General features: G+C 48.2%; 1 protein-coding gene across 5 annotated transcripts in view; it reads left to right on the forward strand.

Annotated features, from left to right (window-relative positions):
• The window catches only part of ERG (ETS transcription factor ERG), a 236,656-nt gene that overhangs the window by 151,623 nt on the left and 64,923 nt on the right, over positions 1-20,110 (forward strand). For all 5 annotated transcript variants that reach the window (XM_061167307.1, XM_061167302.1, XM_061167305.1 and 2 more), the window contains one exon: positions 13,239-13,456. In XM_061167307.1, coding sequence (XP_061023290.1) covers positions 13,239-13,456 — 218 coding nt within the window. The remainder of the gene's footprint in view (positions 1-13,238; positions 13,457-20,110) is intronic.

Consider the following 20,110-nt stretch of genomic DNA (forward strand, 5'->3'; position numbering starts at 1 on the left):
AATTCTGAGTCCTGGAAACTTCCTTTCTCTCCTGGAAAATATGGGAAGACATAGACATCCCTGACTCTGCTTCTTCCATGGGGATTCAGCGAAATAAGAGTCCCAAGTAAGGAGGCAAGCTAAAAAGCAACACTGAGATCCTTGGATAGACATCCTGAAGATTTTTAGGCCACTAAACTGTTCTGCAGGTTAGAGTGATTTTGGTAGGAACGTCTCTACAGATCTTTAAAGAGACCAGTTTACAGAAGGGCTCAGGAGAGCCTCGTTGGGTATGATCTATGTATGCACAGTTTGAAATCGTTGGACAAGTTCACAATGAATAATTCAAACGCGTTAGGTTTTGAGATCAACACTCTCAGAGTCGTAAAAATCCAGTCTCGCTGGCAACCGGCTTGTTGGTGCATGAAAAGTGTTTCGTTGACAGGGTCCTCCCTGGTGCCGTGAGCTAGATCACGGGCGGCGAATGAGCTCAGCGTGGAGCGGGAACAAAGGTCATGATACCCTGGCTCCTTGGTCTCCTTCCTGTGCAGATTTATGCACTGGAAAATGTGGTGCACAGCACAGGCTTGGCCTCCCGGCCCCGGGGACGGACGGAGGCGTCATCACTCCCAGAGCCGAAGTGAGAGCTTGGCCGCAACAGGTCCGCACCGTGGGGGAGCCCTTGGCTGTTTCCACAATGGGAGCCGGCGCCTATGAAAAAGAAAATGAGTTCGTGTTTCTGTCTGTTCTAGCCATTGTGCTGTGTGGCCCTTGGGAATGAGCGTGGAAAGGAAAGGAAGGAATTCCCTGGAACACCTTGGGAAAAGTGGGGCTTCCCACCTAGGCCCCCACTCTGCAACCCCCTCGCCCCATCATGAGAGCCTCAGTCTCTGTAAGATGCTCTGTTAGCAGAACCGTATTTACTGTTACCGATGTGTGATGTGTTTTATGGAGAACGCCAGAGTTCCCGTCCAGGAGCTTAGGTCCTAACTGCGCTTGAAGACTTGAAATGAGCTCTCAGAGTCTGGACTACTTCCCCACCACGAGCACAGAAGAAGTTATCCTGTTGTTGTTTGGTCACTCAGTCGTGTTGACCCCATGGACTGTAGCACGCCAGGCTTTCCTGTCCTTCACTAGCTCCCAGAATTTGCTCAGATTTATGTCCCTTGAGTCAGTGATGCTATCTAACCATCTCATCCTCTGTCGCCCCCTTCTCCTCCTGCCTTCAGTCTTTCCCAGCATCAGGGTCTTTTCTGCGCTTCAGGTGGCCTGTGTGTTGGAGCTTTAGCATCAGTGCTTCCAATGAATAGTCAGAGGACTTGGCAAATTAAAACCCAGGGCAGCCTGGGAAGCGCCCACAGTTCGCTTTGAACTTGAACTTTCAGGAGCGTCTGGCAGCTCCCCAGGGGATGGATTTCCCCCACCCTCAGGCACATATCTGCTCAAAGGTGGAGAAATTGGGGCCTGCGGTTTGGCCCTGGCAGGAAGAGAATGTCAGTAGTTAAATACAATAGATTTCATTTTAGAGCGTGGAGGGACCTCAGGAAACATCAGGACGCCAGACCCTCACTGAACAGATGAGGAGGCCGTGGCCCCAGGGCACGCGGCTGCTTCTCACACTAGTCACTCTGTGTTCCTGCCGCTCCTTTTAAATTCCCACATGTCCATTGCAGAGTGCATCTGGAGTGACGCAACCATTGGGGGAATGGCATCGCTTATAAAGATTAAGGGCATTATGTGCCCTCCTTTTATGGGAAATCCGGGGTTGGAATTTTGCAGGGGTGGGGTCGGTACCTGATGGAAAGGTGCTGAAGGGGCGACAGGTGTGTGTGTGTGTGTGTGTGGAGGCCAGGACATCTGTGGCCCCTCATGCTTGCCAGCGTTTCCCATTGTGCCAGAATTTTCTCATGAATAAAATTCTTGGAATTTTCTCGAAAACAATGAATCCATGGTGTCAGAGATTCATGGATGAGACACATTCCAGATGTGTGGTATGCTGTGTTTTTAGCATCTGGGTGTGTGTTTAGAAAAAGCCAAGCCTAGAGCTGCCTGTTTTTATGGAGCTCCTTGGGAGGAGAGGATGAGATGCCTCCCTTGGGACTCAGAGAAGGGCCGCTCCAACAGAGGAGAGCTGTTGAGGGCTCTGTCATCCCTGTGGGCGTGGGGTACCCTTCTCAGGGGCCACTGTGCCTCTTAGAACCCGAGTCGCTTGCAGCCTCATGTGGGTGAGTGAGGCTTCAGAAATCAGAAGGGTAGAAGAGTCCCGCGAGCCTCTTCACAAGACTGCCGTAGAGTTACTTCCTTGTCCGAGTGTGTTAGGAACCCCATGAGGTTTTAGGGAAAGTTAAGATGAAAAGCATCTTGGATGCCACATCCTGGAAGAGAAGAGTTTTGCAGGAAAGTTTGAGGAACATTAGCTGTGTGCCACATGCAGTTCTAGGGAAATTAATGGGAATTATGAGACGTGGTGTATTACTGATTCATTCATCTGTTCATCCATACATCCACTCATTGTACAGAAAACTAAAGTAGTATGCCAGGGAATGTCCCAGTTGTTGCGTGCATGCCTGCCAAGTCAGCCTTTTGCGACCCCATGAACCCCAGGCTCCTCCGTCCATGGGATTTTCCAGGCAAGAGTCCTGGAGTAGGCTGCCATTTCCTCCTCTAGGGGATCTTCCCAACCCAGGGGTCGAGCCCACATCTCCCATGTCTCCTGCAGGGGCAGACGGGGCTTTTGTTTTCGTTTTATAACCACTGGTGCCACCTGGGAAGCCCCAGCCGGTTGTTGAGGCTACAGTTGCCAACAGGAAATCTGGATTCCACACCAAACTTATATTTAATTGACATTCAACAAACTAATGTAGAATTGCAACCGAAAACCCACAGAAGAACTGGACCAAGGACCATAAAGCCTAAATCACATGCTCTTGACCATAAGAAATGCTAGCTCATCCTTCTCCCCATGTTAGATAAAGATAGCTGACCTTTAAAGTTTTTAGGTAACAAAGAATGAGTGACGGATGACATGCAAGAGAGGATGCACTTTTCCTGGTTCCTGGCTTGTCAGATGAATATGACTTGAGATGGATAATCCAAACTATTGTCTTGAAACACATGAAGAATTTCGGTCAGTCACATCAACTCTTTTTGGATCACAGTTGATAGGCAGTATTAAGGTTTGTAAAACTTTCACGTACGCCAACTCACCTGGCCCATTGGGAGCCCTGGTTGGGAGCAGGATGGCTGTAATCAAGATCAGCTTTATAGTTGAAGAAATTGAGAATCACAAAAGGATAAGGCATTGCTTCAGTCATGTCCAATTCTTCGTGACCCTGTGGACTGTGTAGCCCACCAGGCTCCTCTGTCCATGGGATTCTCCAGGCAGGAATACCGGAGTGGGTTGCCATTTCCTCCTCCAGGGGATCTTCCCCACCCAGGGATCGAAACTGGGTCTCTTATTACGCCTGCAGTGGCAGGGGGCGTCTTTACCATTAGTGCTACCTGGGAAGCCCAAAGGATAAGGCAGTAGGACTTACAGGTGAATATGCAGTCTCCAGGTTCACCTGGGGGTGATGTTATAAAGTGGATTCTGCTTCAGGAGGGCTGGGGCCAATGCAGCCTCTGGATCTGCAGTGATCCCACCGTGGCTCACTGTGGGACTAAGTCTGGAGCAGGATAGGGTTGTGGAAGTTCCCGGGGTGACCCAGGGATCAAGGGATCCTGCGGCTCTCAGCATCCCCAACCCCCTGCCACCACGCTGTCTCCAGCATTCTGGAGCACCTCCATTATGTATCCTAAACGTGGTGGTCAAAAGTGAAACACAGATCATCTTTTCATTCCAAATGAATTGTTTCAGATTGGACGAAAGTAAGATGCAGGTTTTTGATGAATGGTCTCTGAGTGTCACGTGATGACAGCGCTTAGAGAAACACGCACACATACGGAAAGTCAGGAGTGGAATCTACCCCACGCAGAACCAGGAGGGCGTGGAAGGCTCCGAAGGGGTCCGGACTGCATTCTTTGCACTCATTCGGGTGCAGCCCCCACAAACAGGATGTTTCCACACATGTTTTTACACTTTTTGTTCATCTCTAAAGAAGGAAAGAAGCCTATGGCTGGGTCGGGGGCGGGGGGGGGGGGGGTTGTTTGTAGGAGAACAAAGGAGCCGTTAACATCGCTGAAACACACTGTTGCCTTTGTTTTTTAAAAGCCAACTTTACCAGAGCCTGATGAATATACTAAAAGCTGCAAGGTATTTAATGTTTACAATGCACTGTGTTTGGAGATAAGCAGCCATAAACATCCATCACTTCCCAAAGAGTTTCCTCCTTTCCTCTTATTTATTTTTCTGTTTGGTGGTAAGAACACTTAGCATAAGATCTCCCCTCTGAGCCAAGTTTGTGCCTGGGGGACACATAGTTTGTTACCCGCGGCGTGATGCTGTGTGGTAGGACCCTGGACCGTAACTCACCCTGCACACCCAAACCCTCATACCCTTGGATGACCAGGCCAAGTATGCCCATCTATCCTCCTTTTTCCAGTGTCCCAAACAGCATCTGCACAGAACTGAGAAAGTAAACAGAAGCGTTGTTTTAAAATTATTGTTGTGGGGTTTCGAATGTTGGGAGTTCATTTAAGTCCAGCTCTCATTGGGTGGAACCAAACGCTTCTCTGCTTGACGTTTTTCTCCACTGTGCCAGTCTTCTAGGATTTCAGCTGCCCCACCGACTGCTTCTCTTCTTGCTTTGCTAATCTTCATTTTCTAGCAAGTCTTCCTTTTTTCATATGTGGTCTAGCTCCATAGACTCTAGTTTAAGCCTCCGCAGATTTCAGTCGAAACCCTGCGAGTAATGTGCTCCAGGATCACATGATGGAGGATATGGTGGCAGTGGCGATCCGTTTCCAAACTCCTGGCCCCTGACTGCACAGTCAGCCTCACAAGTGTGTGTTCCCTCATGTTGATGTGAAGGAAGGTTCTGGACCTACAGATTTATCATGGGGTTTTTGTAAAATTTCATGACTTAGTTCTATGATTAATACAAGTATCAACAGACATGTGATGTTAAGAAGCTATTTGATTGCCAGGCGCGCGTGCACACACACACACACACACACACACATAGACACACACACACACACACAGTCCTGCCCTGAAGAGTCAACAGACATGTGATGTTAAGAAGCTATTTGATTGCCAGGCACACACACACACACACACACACACACAGTCCTGCCCTGAAAAGGCCTGTCTCTTAATAAAGGCAGCAGTTGGAGAATATGTGAGCAAAGAGAATCCCCGGGGCTGGCTAGGCGGCTCAGAGCCGAGGAGAAAGCTGGTGAGTTTAGAGCGGGATGGGGAACACATGTAAATCCATGGCTGATTCATGTCAATGTATGGCAAAAACCACTACAATATTGTAAAGTAATTAGCCTCCAACTAATAAAAATAAATGGAAAAAAAAAAGAAAAAAATAGAGCGGGGATATTCGTCAGAAGGTCACAGGGAGACTGGTTTCCAGCTCTTTTCTAAAGGGCTTTGCTGAGGGGAGAGAAAGTACCTTTGAGTTTGAGAAAGAAACAAATCAAGGTGAAAGGGGAAGAAATCTGGTTCTTTATCCTTTAGGCAACAGTTGCCCCAAAGGGGTGTGCTGACCAATAAGGACTGTGGTCAGGTTCTGGACAGTGCTCAATGAGCAAAGATAGTAAGGATGAGAGATAGATGGATATGTGTGTGTGTGTGCATGTTAGATGCATGTGTATGGAAATATTTGTGCATGTGTGTGCATTAACATGCATGTGTGGATGAACATGCATGTATGTGTGTATGAATGCATGCATGTGTGCACATATGTATTTGAGTATATGTGTGCATGTTTATGTGTTTGTGCGTGTGCATGTGTGTATGAATATGCATGTAGGTAAGTATGAATATATTGCATTGGGCAAAAAAGTCTGTTCAGTTATTGAATAGTGTTCAATAAATTTCTTCAAGAAAAATGAAAAATGTCTTATTTTGACTTAAAACCAAACAAATGTTTTGGCCCACCCAATATTTATGTGTATATGTATGGATATCGAAGTGCATGTGTGTGTGTATGAACATGTATGTGTATGTGCATGAATATGGAGGTATGGATATGTACGTGTGTGGATATATGTGTGTGTGAATATGCACTGTGTGAATGCATGTATGTGAATGTGTGTATACGAATATATTTGCCTGCACGTATCTCCTCACAGTCCTGGGCCTCATTCTTCTAGCACCAGGCTGGTATTGCAGTTGTAAACGTGCTTGATACGAAGCGATACCACATTGGAGAAATACGCTCTTAAATGGACTTCATTTGCTTACATACATCTTTCCTTTGAGGTTTATCCAAGATTTTTTATATTTGGGGGGACTAAAATAGCAATGTGTTAAATGAGAAAAATGTGAGCTCAAAGCTAGATGCTGCCTTTAATATATGATTTTAATGTTTCTTCTGCTGAAGAATTAAGGAAAGAAAATAATATCGAGAAGGGGTAAAATGATTCCTGCTCATCCTGATGAGGCAACTTGAACTCACAGTGTTTGGCTTTTTTGTTGTAGTTAAAAGGCACTGGTCAGATGAGGTTTCTCATCTCATGAGATGTTGGCAATATCTGAATGCACAACTGCACATGCTGAGAATAAAATTTTCGGAGGACTGGCCTGTTGTTGGGCAAATGAAGTGGAGGTCTTTCCTAGGTGCATTGTCTGTTTTATTTGTGTTGCTTTTTTCTCCTCTAACTGTGATACGAGTCGGCTTTCCAGAAGCATCTACTGCATGCACTCTGCTTGAAGAGACGTTATGAAGAACTGTGCTTGAGACAACCCAATCAATCGTCTTCCAGGATAGCTAGGTCTGCCTCCGTGGGGCTCTCACTGTGTATTGATAAGTGTTCCTGCCTGCCCAGTTCTTCCTGTGCAGTATGGATTGCATCCGCCTGCAGTGAACACATCCCGATGCATGGCCATCAGTTTGGGTCTGAATTATCTGATTAACCAATGAAAAGAACAGGTTTGTTGATTCAAACTATTAAGTTGTTGTTCAGTCACTCAGTTATGTCTGACTCTTTGCGACTCCACGGACTGCAGCACCTCAGGCTTCCCTGTCCATCACCATCTGCTGGAGCCTACTCAAACTCATGTCCATTGAGTCAGGGATGCCATCCAACCATCTCATCCCCTGTCGTCCCCTTCTCCTCCTGCCTTCAGTCTTTCCCAACATCAGGGTCTTCTCCAGTGAGTCGGCTGTTCGCATCAGGTGGCCAAAGTATTGGCGCCTCAACGTCAGCATCAGTCCTTCCAATGAAGGTTCAGGGTTGATTTCCTTTAGGAAAACTAATAAGTAAGAAAAGCTAATTAAGTGTACCTGGGACCTATTGCTGCATAACTTAGGACCATAGGAGAGCTTATTGTATTGAATACTTAGAAGATTCCTTCCCAGTTTCCAGCAGACTTATCTCCTTACTCTCCTGATCCCTTAATTCCATCCTCGGTGCTGGGACTCTGGGCGTGTATCCCCTCACCCTTCTCCCGGCCCTCCTCTCCACCAGCCTCTCTCTTTCTAGGTGGTTCCATCTCTTGTCTTTGCTGTCTGGGCTGCTCTTTGCTCAGCTGTGATAAGGCCGTGGGGAAACACTGTGCACCTCGCCCCTCTCTTCTTTCTGCTTGCCACGCCCAGAGCGCAGAGTGTCCATCCACGGGCCCGCAGCTGCCTTATCTGAATGCTGACGTCACTCTTCTTCCCAGCCCCTCCCAGTTCTCATCTGTGGGCGGGAACGATTCCTGACGTCACCGTGCTATCATCAGCATGGAATGACCAGCGTCATCTCCTTCTTCACACTTGAGTGTTCAGTGTGTCCGACTCTTTGCAACCCCATGGACTGTAGCCCAAGCATCCCCTCTGTCCATGGGATTCTCCAGGCAAGAATACTGGAGTGGGGTGCCACTTCCTCCTCCAGGGGATCTTCCCCACCCAGGGATCAAACCTGAGTCTCCTGCGGCAAATGCATTGGCAGGCAGATTCTTTCACCACTTGGGAAGTCTTGGCATAGGGTACAAAGATGAGCACCTAATTCTGACTCTTTATGACCCCATGAACTGCAGCCCCCCCAGGCTCCTCTGTCCATGGATTCTCCAGGCAAGAATACTGGAGTGAACTGCCATTTCCTCCTCTAAGGGATCTTCCCAACCCAGGGATTGAACCCACGTCTTCCCGAATTGCAGATAGATTCTTTACCATCTGAGCTACCAGGGATGACCATAGTTCATAAAATGTAAGATGTCATTGATGATAAAATGAATCATAATTTTGCCAGCCATAAAAGGAGAATAAGTGCTGTCAATAATCCATGACATGCCATCAATGGTGAGATGCATCCAGATTTCAGAGCTGGTAAAATGTGGAAAATGGCATATCCTAAAGAAAGAAACCAACAACAATGAAATAAAATTTAAAGGGATGCTCCATATGAGTTGCTTACCAGTGTAACCTGGTTTATTAAGTGATGGATCAGCTGTTTATGAGTCAAGAGAACATATTGATGTCGTAAAGGTGTTGGCTAAAAGATGTCGTTTTCATCGCAATGGAAGCTGTTAGGTGATGTACCAGATTCTGGTTGGTTATGCGTGGGAAAAAAGGCAGACTGTGGATTTTGGATGACCTTGGCTTCCTAAAGTGGACATTGTATTGCGATAGCAAGGACTTCTATAAGAATTTTTTTTTTTTTCTGAAGCGTGACCATCATCTTAACATGCTTGTTCCACTTGGTTTTCCGTTTGTTTTTCGTAACTGAGGCACGTAAGACTTGAGGAAGCTGAGGGTCAATGGGAATCCCGTCCTCTGGACATCTGGTTCTGGCCATTTTCTGGGTTTTTGAAAACCATGTAAGGATCATTTTCCTCTGTATACTCTCCTGGCTCCAGCTGTGAAAGAGAGCCAATCATTCTTTAAGACTTTCTTAGTTTCAACACTTTACCACGCCCAGATTTTCATGAAAATTTAAGTATGTTGTGTTCTCTGTATTGACATTTCAGTGTTTTTATGAACTATGGGGATCAAAAGTTAGAAGCCAAATTGAGTCCAGACCCTTGTTTTATAATTCTTCTGCTGGAACCATAGGAGCCTCTCAAAATACTCATCTGTTACAGAAAAAAATTCATCTGTTACAGGATCTCTGAAATCTTTTGCTGGAAATGTCAGTATGCTTAAATGTGCATTCAACTTTTTTTTTTTTTTAATATAAGCATTGTGGATCCTTTGTTGTACCCAAATCTAGTTACTTAAAAACAGAATCATATTTTAGCCTCACGTTTGAAATATAATCTAGTTGAGTTCTCTTCACTTTCTGGAACTACTGGTCAACTGCTATGACCAAAGTCCAAAGGAATGGTCCTCATATGTTGTTGGTGTATTCAGTATTTAAATAATAATAAATAGTAATAAACAGTATGTACTAACACAGCGGTCCCGTTTGTTTGGGGGGCCATTTGCTTAGAATTTATGCGTTTCTGCTCTAAGTTCATAAAAATGGCATTGGTCGCCTGCCACTGGCCACATCAGAATATTCCAGCTTTCTGGAGCTACAGAAAACACCCCCCACACACCAGCACACACCAATCTAAAGTTCATGTCTTTTTATAGTAACATAGAGGCAGGCGTATTAAATTATTATGCCACGTTTCTGCCAGGTTTGGACTTTTTTTTTTTTAATTCTCTGTTATAAAGTAACCAAAACAGTTTCCGAATCCCCGAGGCTGGCCGAAGGTTCTGAGGGAATAAGCCATACATGTTAACTAAGGCATCTGCCCACACCCTTGGCAGGTAGGCAGGTAGGTAGGTGAGATGGCTGCGGATGAGGCGGGAAGCCAGGTGTCAGGGGAGTGGGAGAGCATCTGTCGAGGCCAGGAATAGTCACTTGCAGAGCTGGAGACACGGGCCTCATGTGGTCCTGGTTACCAGCCCCTGAGCAGTGGTCCGTTCTGCTTTTAATCCCACTGGGCTCGGGCTCCTTCCCCAGCTTTGAAGTCCCAGGGCCACTGGGGTGGGAGAATCCTATGCCTCAGCCTTTGTCATTCATCCTGGGACCAAAGGGATGATGAAATCCTCACGTAATAGACAAAGTCAAATGGGTGAACAAAGGCATGCTGTTGATGTATGGCGTTCCTTTCCTTCTAAAGAACAGCAGTTAACTTTAGGGAGCCCCCTTGTTTGAAGCAGGTCTCTGAAAGTAACCCTTCAGCTTCTTTTTTACCCCTGCATTGTTCTAGTGTGCTAAGTTGGTATGTGTGTGAGTGTGTTTATGTGATTCCATTTATTATGTATTTTTTCCTGACTTGTACTAAATCCTAGATGTTTGGCTACTTTGGCTTAATTAGCATCACTTCGGGGCACGCTCTGTCTTTCCAGAATACGGACCTCATGTCACCCCTTTTGAAATGAAACGTTTTATCCTAAAGCTGTCTCATTTTTAGATAACTTCTCTAGTAAAGAAAAGCAACTTTTGCTGTTCCGAAGGCTATGACCATCCTCATGAAGGATTAACGCAGAGGAGAGTTTTCAGATATGCAGGAAAGCTGTGTGCCCCCCGCCCCCCGCCCCGTATCTCTAGCTTTTTTGTCAATTTCTTCCCCTAAATCGATCTCCATTAACTTTGATTTCTTTCTTTAGGAAACCATGTGGTGAAATAATGCTATGCCAGATGTGAGAATAGGTTCCTCCCGCCCCAAACACACACTGAAGGCTTGTTTCAGTTCTCGTAAGCTGGTCCAGTGTCTCAATCCTATGCTGCGTTTATGTATTTGGTCATTGGGTGTGTTTGCCGGAATATCCTGCTTTATCTAGGGGATACACTCCTATTTTAACATCGTTACTCTTTGTGCTGTGAAAGCCTTCTTCTTACTCATTTGTGATGTGAAGTCTGTCCCTCGCATTTAACCCGTTTCTGTCAGTTTATTCGTGTTTTTCTTAAGTCAGTGAGCCAATGCTAACATTACATAGTATGTTATTCCCCTCCGAGGCTTGGTGGGGTCTGCAGGACCAGGCAGGAGAGCCTTGGTTGTTTTGTTTTTTTGTTCTGAGTGTGTAAAAAGCATTCTCTCCAGTGCTGCTATGGGAAGGCAGACTCTGTTTTGCAAACTTTATTGAAGAAGCTCTAATTTTGCCTTTGTGGATTCGCAGGACTGCACTAAGTCTGTGGTGCCGATTTGATTTTTAACCCCGCATCTGTGAGTTGAGACTCCTTGCATCCACTCACTCCGTGTGTGACCAGACCAGAGAGCGCCTAGGTTCAGGTTCCCCCCTCAACCTCCCGCCCCCCCTCCCCATCTGCCGGGCGCGTTTCTCAGATTGCTGCTCTCTGCTGACGTGTTTGCTTTTGCTGGGTAGTCAAGATGCCTTCTTTCTTTCTTTCTTTCTTTCTTTCTTTTTTTCTTTCTTGGGCCTACTCTGGCTCTCTGGTTGGTCCAGCACACTGTTTTGTAGAGTTTGTGTTACTGTTTAAATCCTCAGCTCACTGTTTCCCCAAATATCACAGGACTGTGGTTCTAAGGGATTTTAGCCATGTCAGTGGTGGGCAGGGGGCTGTTACCTCCACACGGACACCTGGCCACCACTCAGACCCAGAGCCTTGAGTTTGTTCCTCGTGATTCTCCCTGCTCACTGATTCACAGCTCAGGGTGCCCAGCTGGCTGTGAAGTTCATGCACTTGGAGAGTGATGAAGAAGTTGGTCCCTGGGTAGGTGGGGAGGAGGTAGAATGGGAGGCGGTACACACTGGATTGGGGGGTGCTTTGTGAAATTGCATGTGTGCCCTAAAGATTCAGATACTTCTTTGTAGGAAGGGGGGTTTCTCTCTTAGAAAGGCTGCTTGGAAGAGCTTTACTATTAATACTAACAACTGGGGTGGAGAAGAGCATCCTGACTTAAGTATCAATTCAAACAAGAAATGCTAAGAAATGCTAACGCAGACCCATATCCCAAACCGAGAAATGTTTAAGAAGAGCGTCATATGCGGGCTGTAGGGGCAGGAGGGAGCCGATGACAAAACAGTCGTTGGTGTCCTCACAAATTCCCTGCTTGATCTTGGGTTGCTCACTTCTAGGTGAGGTCTGGACCTTTCCGGATCTCAGATTTTCCCCTCTGGGGGATGGGAAGTCCAGACCAGAAGGTTGCCATAGCTTTCCATTTTATAGAAAATATGTGATGGAAACAGCATTTGCTTCTCAAAAGCTAATAGCAGTACCAAGGGTGTTTAAGAAATGAAATAAACATGAATTCCCGTGCGGACTTTATTTTTTTAAACTATAGAAAGCCAAATTGGATTGTGTTGTAGTTATTCTGTGTAGCTGCATGAGTTATCATTCAAGCAGCTGAAATTTCCCAATCCTATTTGCCTTTGTGGATGTGGCTGTACAATGTCAGCCTAGCCATAGGTTAACCACTTGTTTGACTTAAAGCCACAGAAGAATGCTCCAACAATGGCACATTGCTCTTTATTTTCAACAAATCATGCAAAATGAGTGAAGATAGGAATAGAAAGTAAGGGTGAAAAAGAGCCATTTAGTGATATAGATATTTTAAACATTCTAGAGGCCTCTGGTTAATTCACAGCTTTTTTTTTTTTTTTTTGGTTCATTTATCATCCAGATGTTCGCCATCATGGAAGCACCGCTTGAAACTCTATCTCAACTAATAACTTAGAAATGGAAAAATTCGTATCTTTGTCTGTTTGTCCTTTGGCGCCCCATTTCCCCCACACTCTTCTTCTAAGTAGCTCTTCTTTAAAATCTCCTGGGAATGTGGCAGTTTTGCCAGATGCTTAGGTGTTAGCAGTCACATGTCTGTTTTTTAATCTTCATGACCATGCTGTACCCTGCCTGCTTGAATTATAGATTGCATTTGTCAAATAATGACACGTGCAATTGGATGTCTTCTAAGACCTTTGAAATCCAACTTCCTTGAGTCGAGATTAAAGTGGATATTATCTGCACGGCTGCAGTCAGGCCTGGGATGTTTGGGGACCTGCAGAGAAGTTTTTCTGAGTCTGCCAGTTCCACCTCTTACCTTCTCGGGGAAAGAAAGCCAGCTCCTTTTTTCTTTTGAAAGGTAGAAATGGATATCAGAAAAGGTACCTAGGCAGCGGGGTCCCCGTTAAAAATGACTCTAACGTTAGCAACTTTCTGAAGCACGGCTGTCCCTTGGCATGTCCTGAAGGTGTGTTTCTCTGGATGTTTAGGAAGCGTTATCGGTCGTCAGCGAGGACCAGTCATTGTTTGAGTGCGCCTACGGCACGCCGCACCTGCCCAAGACGGACATGACCGCGTCCTCCTCCGGCGACTATGGACAGACCTCCAAGATGAGCCCACGCGTCCCTCAGCAGGACTGGCTGTCTCAACCCCCAGCCAGGGTCACCATCAAGATGGAATGTAACCCAAACCAGGTGAACGGCTCAAGGTAAGGAGACCACCAGCTCGAATCCTCCCGGCCGCCTGGGTCCCCGGCCCCTGAAAAGGCCGAGTGGAAGTGGATGGCATTGCCCCCAAGACGGCTTCAGAAAGTGAGGCCATTGCACAGGAACCCTGGGCGAGGCTGCGAAAATGTGTTCGCCAGTGGTTTGCGTGGAGGACAGAGGTTGTGAAAAACCGGTAGTGTATTTACCGAGAACTTGCTTTGAAGAGATGTGCAGTTCTAATTTCCCAGGCGTGAGGGTGTCGTGGGAAGGGGAGGCCTTGCCCACATATGGCAGAACTGATCTCGGAGGGTTTTCCTGCCCCGGAAGTAAAACTGTCTCAGGTTTTCACAGCGGGAGAGTGTCAGCCCGTGGGCAGGCAGCAGAGTGCACATCGGCACCACGTGATGGACCCGCTGCCTCTGCCCCCCCCCCGGTCACCGGCTCTGAACGCTTGCTTTTCCCTTTCATCTTTACTTATACTTAAAACCAAGCACCAGCATCACTCAGAAGTGTTAACTCTTCTGAGCGTGTCATGCTGCTGTCACCTAAATGCAGCGGGTTAACGAATATATTATCCCAGGCACTCAAAAGCATTTCATTGGATGCCATTTTGAAAAGTAAAATTGATTTCAATTATGATATAATGGGTGCGTTCATGCTAAGTCGCTTCAGCCGTGTCCGACTCTTTGCAACCCTATGGACTCTAGCCTGCCAGGCTTCTCTGACCATGGGAGTCTCCAGGCAAGAGTACTGGAATGGGTTGCCATGCCCTCCTCCAGGGGATCTTCCCGACCCAGGGATCGAACCTGAGTCTCTTCGTCTCCTGCATTGGCAGGCAGGTTCTTTATCACTAGCGCCACCTGGGAAGCCCTTGTGATAAAAAATCCCATATATATTCAGGAAGAGTCATTTAAAATCCCAGGACAAAGAGAATTTCATTTAAATGTGCATAATCTGCCTAGAGTCACAAGAACAGCTCCCCTTTTCTGGCACTTTACTACATAGAAATCCCTTTTGTAGGCAGCCAGTGGCCTGCCAGTCCTCTCAGCAGCCCCGAGAGGAACGCTTGTCCGCATCTGATGGATGAGGAAGCTGAGACTCAGGCATTTTCTGGCTAACCCTGAGCATCACTTCAAGCCACTCGGAAACTGGATCCAAACCAAGGGTGTTTGATTCCACACCCTACTCCTTTGCAGCTAGAGCAGACCCTTTTTGCTACTTACACATTTTAATGGTCAGTGTGTTTTTAAATAAGTGTCGTGTTTTATACATGCTGGAGACCGTCGAGTCAGCTTCTAGTGTGGTGTCGGTGAAGACGCCAAGTCAGAGTCCCCAGAGGGAACGTCACGTGTGAGGCTGGATGTGCCAGACACGGAGATGGGAGGTGCTAGGGCTTACCTGGGCTCCAGGGAGTCGTTCACTTCCCTGCATCATGTTTCTTCTCGGAAGCGGGATGCTGCCTTTCTGCTGTGACACTGGTCCTGGAAGTGGATTCTAGCTGAGGTGGGCTCATCCTGGACCTCATCAAGTGAAAGCTCCCAGACTTCTGGGAGGCCTAGGGTGGGAATGCAGTCGTAGAGTCCAGCAGGTTCATCATTACATAGAATATGTATAAATACTTCACAGGTAAATCCTGTCCATCAAATAGAATGTTCCCACCAACCGTTCACTGCATTTGTTCCTGAGACTTGCTCTGTTCTGAGGAATGTAGCAGTGTTTATATAGAAGGGCCGTTGTGCCGCCAGCCCTCTAAACAGTGATGGATTCTATTTTGTTGTTGTTGTTTAATTTTTTTTAATTTTACTTTGTATCAGGGTCCAGCTAGTTAACAGACAATGTTGTGATAGTTTTGGGTCAATAGCAAAGGGACTCAGCCATCCATCTAGATGGACCCACTCTCTCCCCAAACTCCCCTCCCATCCAGGCTGCCACGTAGTGCTGAGCAGAGCAGTGGATTCTGTTTTTGATGGAGTCACGTGATCCCATACACGCCAGGATAGTCATGATGGGGTGGAGTGCGTTTCTAAAGAGGTCTTCTTCCAAGGCTTGTTTCTGCCTGCGGGAAATACATCAGCATGGGTGTCATGCGTGTGTGCGTGTGTGTGTGTGTGTGTGTGTGTGTGTGTGTGTGTGTGTGCGTGTGTGAGAGAGGCAGAAACAGAGAAAGATGGAGATGGAGGGGAGAAGGAGAAAGAATCAGAGAAAGCACTTTGGGCAGAGGGCACCAGCGTGGCTTCCAGCTGGCAGTTAGCAGGGGGATCCGTGCCCTGGCCCGTTTTGCCAAGTCTGGCCTTGGGCCAGCTCTCAGAGTGCCAGTCTGCATTTAGCAAGGCTCAGAAAGGAGCTTGAGCCAGGAGGTGAGAACGATGCTGCAGAAGTAAAACTTTCCTTCTGGCCGGATTTAAATAAATGAATGAACAAATAAGCAAACGGAGGAATAAATAAATAAGGGAGACGCGTGAATACCGTTTCCTCTGATGCAGGTCTGTGCATTTCCTCAGAAGCCCACGTCCACCTGCCCTCCTGGCTGGACCATGGGGGCCACCTCCCCAGCCCAAGGTTGGTCACCCCGGGAATTTGGGATGGGGTGTGGGGGGTGCTCAAGGCAACCTTGAACTTGGCCTTGAGGCGTCAAGTCCCTAAGAAAGACACCACCCGTTGGAAGCTACTCCTGTGTTCCTGGCTAACTGAGGAAGTCACCTTGGTAGTTGCAAAGTGGTGGCCTCTGGCGAGGGTCTCTTCCTGGGAAATGAAACCATGTGTGGAGGAACTGGACCGTTTTCTTGCAGGGAGACAATGGAAGCATCAGTCATTTCTTCTCCCAGGCTGTCATGGAGCCCTGAGATGCTCAGAGGTGTCCCATCCTAGGCTCGTTAGAGGCGGTTCCAGCTTTGGGAGCAAACTAGGACACACTTTGGTGGCCGCTTCCGGGGGAGGCCACCTTGTCAACATCTCCGTCTTCTTCCTGGATGCGTGGTGGTGCCCGCCCGCTGGGCACTACCTGGGACGAGCGCACGGCTGATCCGCCTGCCTGTGAGCCAGCGCTGAGCGCGTCCTGGATGGGAAATGGTGAAGCTGGTGTGGACCAGTGCGGGGCAGGAAGCTCAGCTCAGTGGATCTGAGCTATGACACAGATGTCAACCAGTCCCCCAGTGCCAGCCCTCGCATCCAGAATGTTTTGGAAACGCAGGAGGGTGGCATCTTCTCTGTGTTGATCCTCTCTGGAACAGAGGCTTCTGCCCGTCCTTCCTGAGCTCAGCGTCCACTGGAATCCAGCGTGGTGGGGCCTGGCCTTGCTGTGCCAGTCAGGTTCTGCAGAGACAGGACCAGTGGGGCACCCACTGAAGAGATTTGTTGTAAGGATGTGGCTCATGCAGTTGCGGAGGCTGTCAAGTCTGACATCTGTTGGGCGTACACTGGCAGGCTGGAAACTGAAGCGGCCGTGGATGCAACCGTTTTGAGGCGGAATTCCTTCCTCTTCGGGGAACGTACAGGTTTTGCTTCCGACCTCCAGCTGATGAGACGAGGCCCCCAGCCTAATCAAGGATAATCAGCTCTCTTTAACATCAAAGGATGATAGATGTTAACCACACCTTTGAAATACCTTCAGACCAACACCTCGATTGGCCTTGGATTTAAGTCACTGAGAGCAGTGGCCTGGCCAGGAAGGCTCAGAAAACTGACCACACCTGGGGCTCCTGGCCACTTGGCTGGCCAGTGGTCAGTGGAGCTGTTCCTTTCAGATTTCTAGGCTAGCGTTTGCTGGTGTGGCCAGTGCCCTGTCCCTGAGGGACTCAGCTTGGCTGAGTGGGAAGTGTTGGAAGGAGGTTCATACAGCAGATTGATGTCACCAGGTCACCCCAGGACCAGCCTTCAGCTGTGACCAGTGCAATAGTGCAAGGTGGACATGAGGCATAATCTGCTCTGCAGAATATAAGGGGCTCCCCTGAAGGGGAGTGAAAATGAAAGTCTTAATCACTCAGTCGTGTCCGACTCTTTGCGACCTCAAGGCCTGCAGCCCACCAGGCTCCTCTGTCCTTGGGATTTCCCAGGCAAGAATCCTGGAGTGGGTTGCCATGTCCTCCTCCAGGGGATCCTCCCTCTCCAGGGATTGAACCCAGGTCTCCGACATTGCAGGCAGATTTTTTTTTGCTGTCTGAACCACCAGGGAAGCCATGGAGGAAGGGAAAACTCAAAAATCCATCAGTGCAGCTAAGGCCCATTTCCTCTATAGGATTCGAAGAGGCAGCAGGCAGTCAGAGGGACCTCCCAGGATCAGATCCACAGATGCTGCTGACTTGCTGCGTGATCTTTACACGTGTCAGCTCTGGCTCTGTAGACGGGAGTGTGGACATGCGTTGACTCCGCCTTCATTCTGGAAACCTCCAGTGAACACCTGGTTGTTCCAGCCCTGCCCCGTAGTGTCCCGGGAATCCTCCCGGGAGGGGCTCGTGGCAGGGACACTGTGGAGGAGGCATGGTTCTGCTTCGTCTGAGCACCAGGGACCAGGATGCAGCCCCTGAACGTGCCTCCTCCCTGCGTCTTTCTGGAGAGGGTGGATACGTCACCCACTGCCTGGAAGCCTCAGGCCAGGGGTGGCCGGGAGTCAGGGGCTGCAGCCAGAAATGAAGTGCATCTCCAGCTCCTTCTTGCTGTCCTTGCTCTGAGCTCAGGTGCAGTGGACTTCCTTGCAGCACACTTGCCTCTGGAAGTCAAGTTCGGGAGGAACCTACATAAGTCAGAAATTGGACTTGGAGAGGGTGTGGAGAAAAGGGAACCCTCTTACACTGTTGGTGGGAATGCAAACTAGTACAGCCGCTATGGAAAACAGTGTGGAGATTTCTTAAAAAACTGGAAATAGAACTGCCATATGACCCAGCAATCCCACTTCTGGGCATACACACTGAGGAAACCAGATCTGAAAGAGACACGTGCACCCCAGTGTTCATCGCAGCACTGTTTATAATAGCCAGGACATGGAAGCAACCTAGATGCCTATCAGCAGATGAATGGATAAGGAAGCTGTGGTACATATACACCATGGAATATTACTCAGCCATTAAAAAGAATTCATTTGAACCAGTCCTAATGAGATGGATGAAGCTGGAGCCCATTATACAGAGTGAAGTAAGCCAGAAAGATAAAGAACATTACAGCATACTGACACATGTATATGGAATTTAGAAAGGTGATAATGATAACCCTATATGCAGAACAGAAAAAGAGACACAGAAATACAGAACAGACTTTTGAACTTTGTGGGAGAATGTGAGGGTGGGATATTTCAAAAGAACAGCATGTATACTACCTATGGTGAAACAGATCACCAGCCCAGGTGGGATGCACGAGACAAGTGCTCCGGCCTAGTGCACTGGGAAGACCCAGAGGAATCGGGTGGAGAGGGAGGTGGGAGGGGGGATCGGGATTGGGAATACATGTAAATCCATGGCTGATTCATATCAATGTATGACAAAACCCACTGGAAAAAAAAATAATAATAAAAAAAATAAATAAAAAAAAAAAAGAAATTGGACTTGGGCTTGGAAGGTGTGGGTTGTTACCTTTGTGGCCCCTCCTTACTCTTTTGCAAACATCCCCCGGGGGGAAGAGACCACTCCGTAGCCTGGGTGATGCCAGAACACCACCCTGCTCCTACTGCATGAGGATTCAGTCCCTGAGAATGCAGTGTGCTTCCCCGGTGGCACAATGGTAAGATATCCACCTGCAATGTGGAAGACTCAGGAGACATAGGCTCGACCCCTGCCTCAGGAAGGTCCCCTGGAGGAGGAAATGGCAACCCACTCCCGTATTATCACCTGGAAAATCCCGTGGACAGAGGAGCCTGGTGGGCTACAGTCTCCGGCATCGCCAGACACGACTGAGTGTGCACGCAGCACACACGCAAGGGCCCTGGGAATGGTCCGCTCAGTTCCAATCCACCCGTCCCCCTCCGCGGGAAAGAAAAAGGCTGGAGGAGGGAGGGACTGAGTTTCCCAGGCAAGTGATGAAATTCTACAAAACCTCAGCCCCAACGCGCCCACAGGCTCATGAAATGAAATACACGTGGTGAAGTGAGATCTGCTTCCATTCTAATGGAGCCCTATAAAAAATAATAAAAGGAAAACAGGAGAGCAAGGCACCTTGAGCCAACAGGGGTGTAATTGTGGGTTTAGCTTGGCAGCTGCAGCATCAGATCACACAGTCCTTGCAGACACGAGCCTCACTGCACGCCATGTAGACAGCGAACATCGTTTCTCAGCCTCAGTGGCCCCTGGCCCCTGTGCCTTTCCCCTTTCTTCACTCCAGCCTCACATACGAGAAACCCCCAGATGTTCACGCAGTGGAGACATGAGTACAACCCATGGGACAGCCGGTGCTCACAGAGGCCCCTGCTGGGGCTTCAGGGCCACCTGGCCTCCGGGCGAGCCCCCAGCTGACGGCCTTGACTCTGTGTGTGGTTCCTAAGGCACTCGCCGCTGTAGACCCACAAGATAGGCCAAGAAAGACACACGCGCCGGCACACACAGTCCACAGGGGGATCGCCTTCCATTACAGGCGGGCAGTGTCGTGTGCAAAGCAGGCTGCTTGACTCTGGCTCAGCATCCCTGTCTTGGACACTCAGCATGTCCAGGTTGCACTGAGCATCCTTCATCCTT

Source organism: Dama dama, chromosome 19, assembly GCF_033118175.1.
Source record: "Dama dama isolate Ldn47 chromosome 19, ASM3311817v1, whole genome shotgun sequence".
NCBI classification, from domain to species: domain Eukaryota; kingdom Metazoa; phylum Chordata; class Mammalia; order Artiodactyla; family Cervidae; genus Dama; species Dama dama.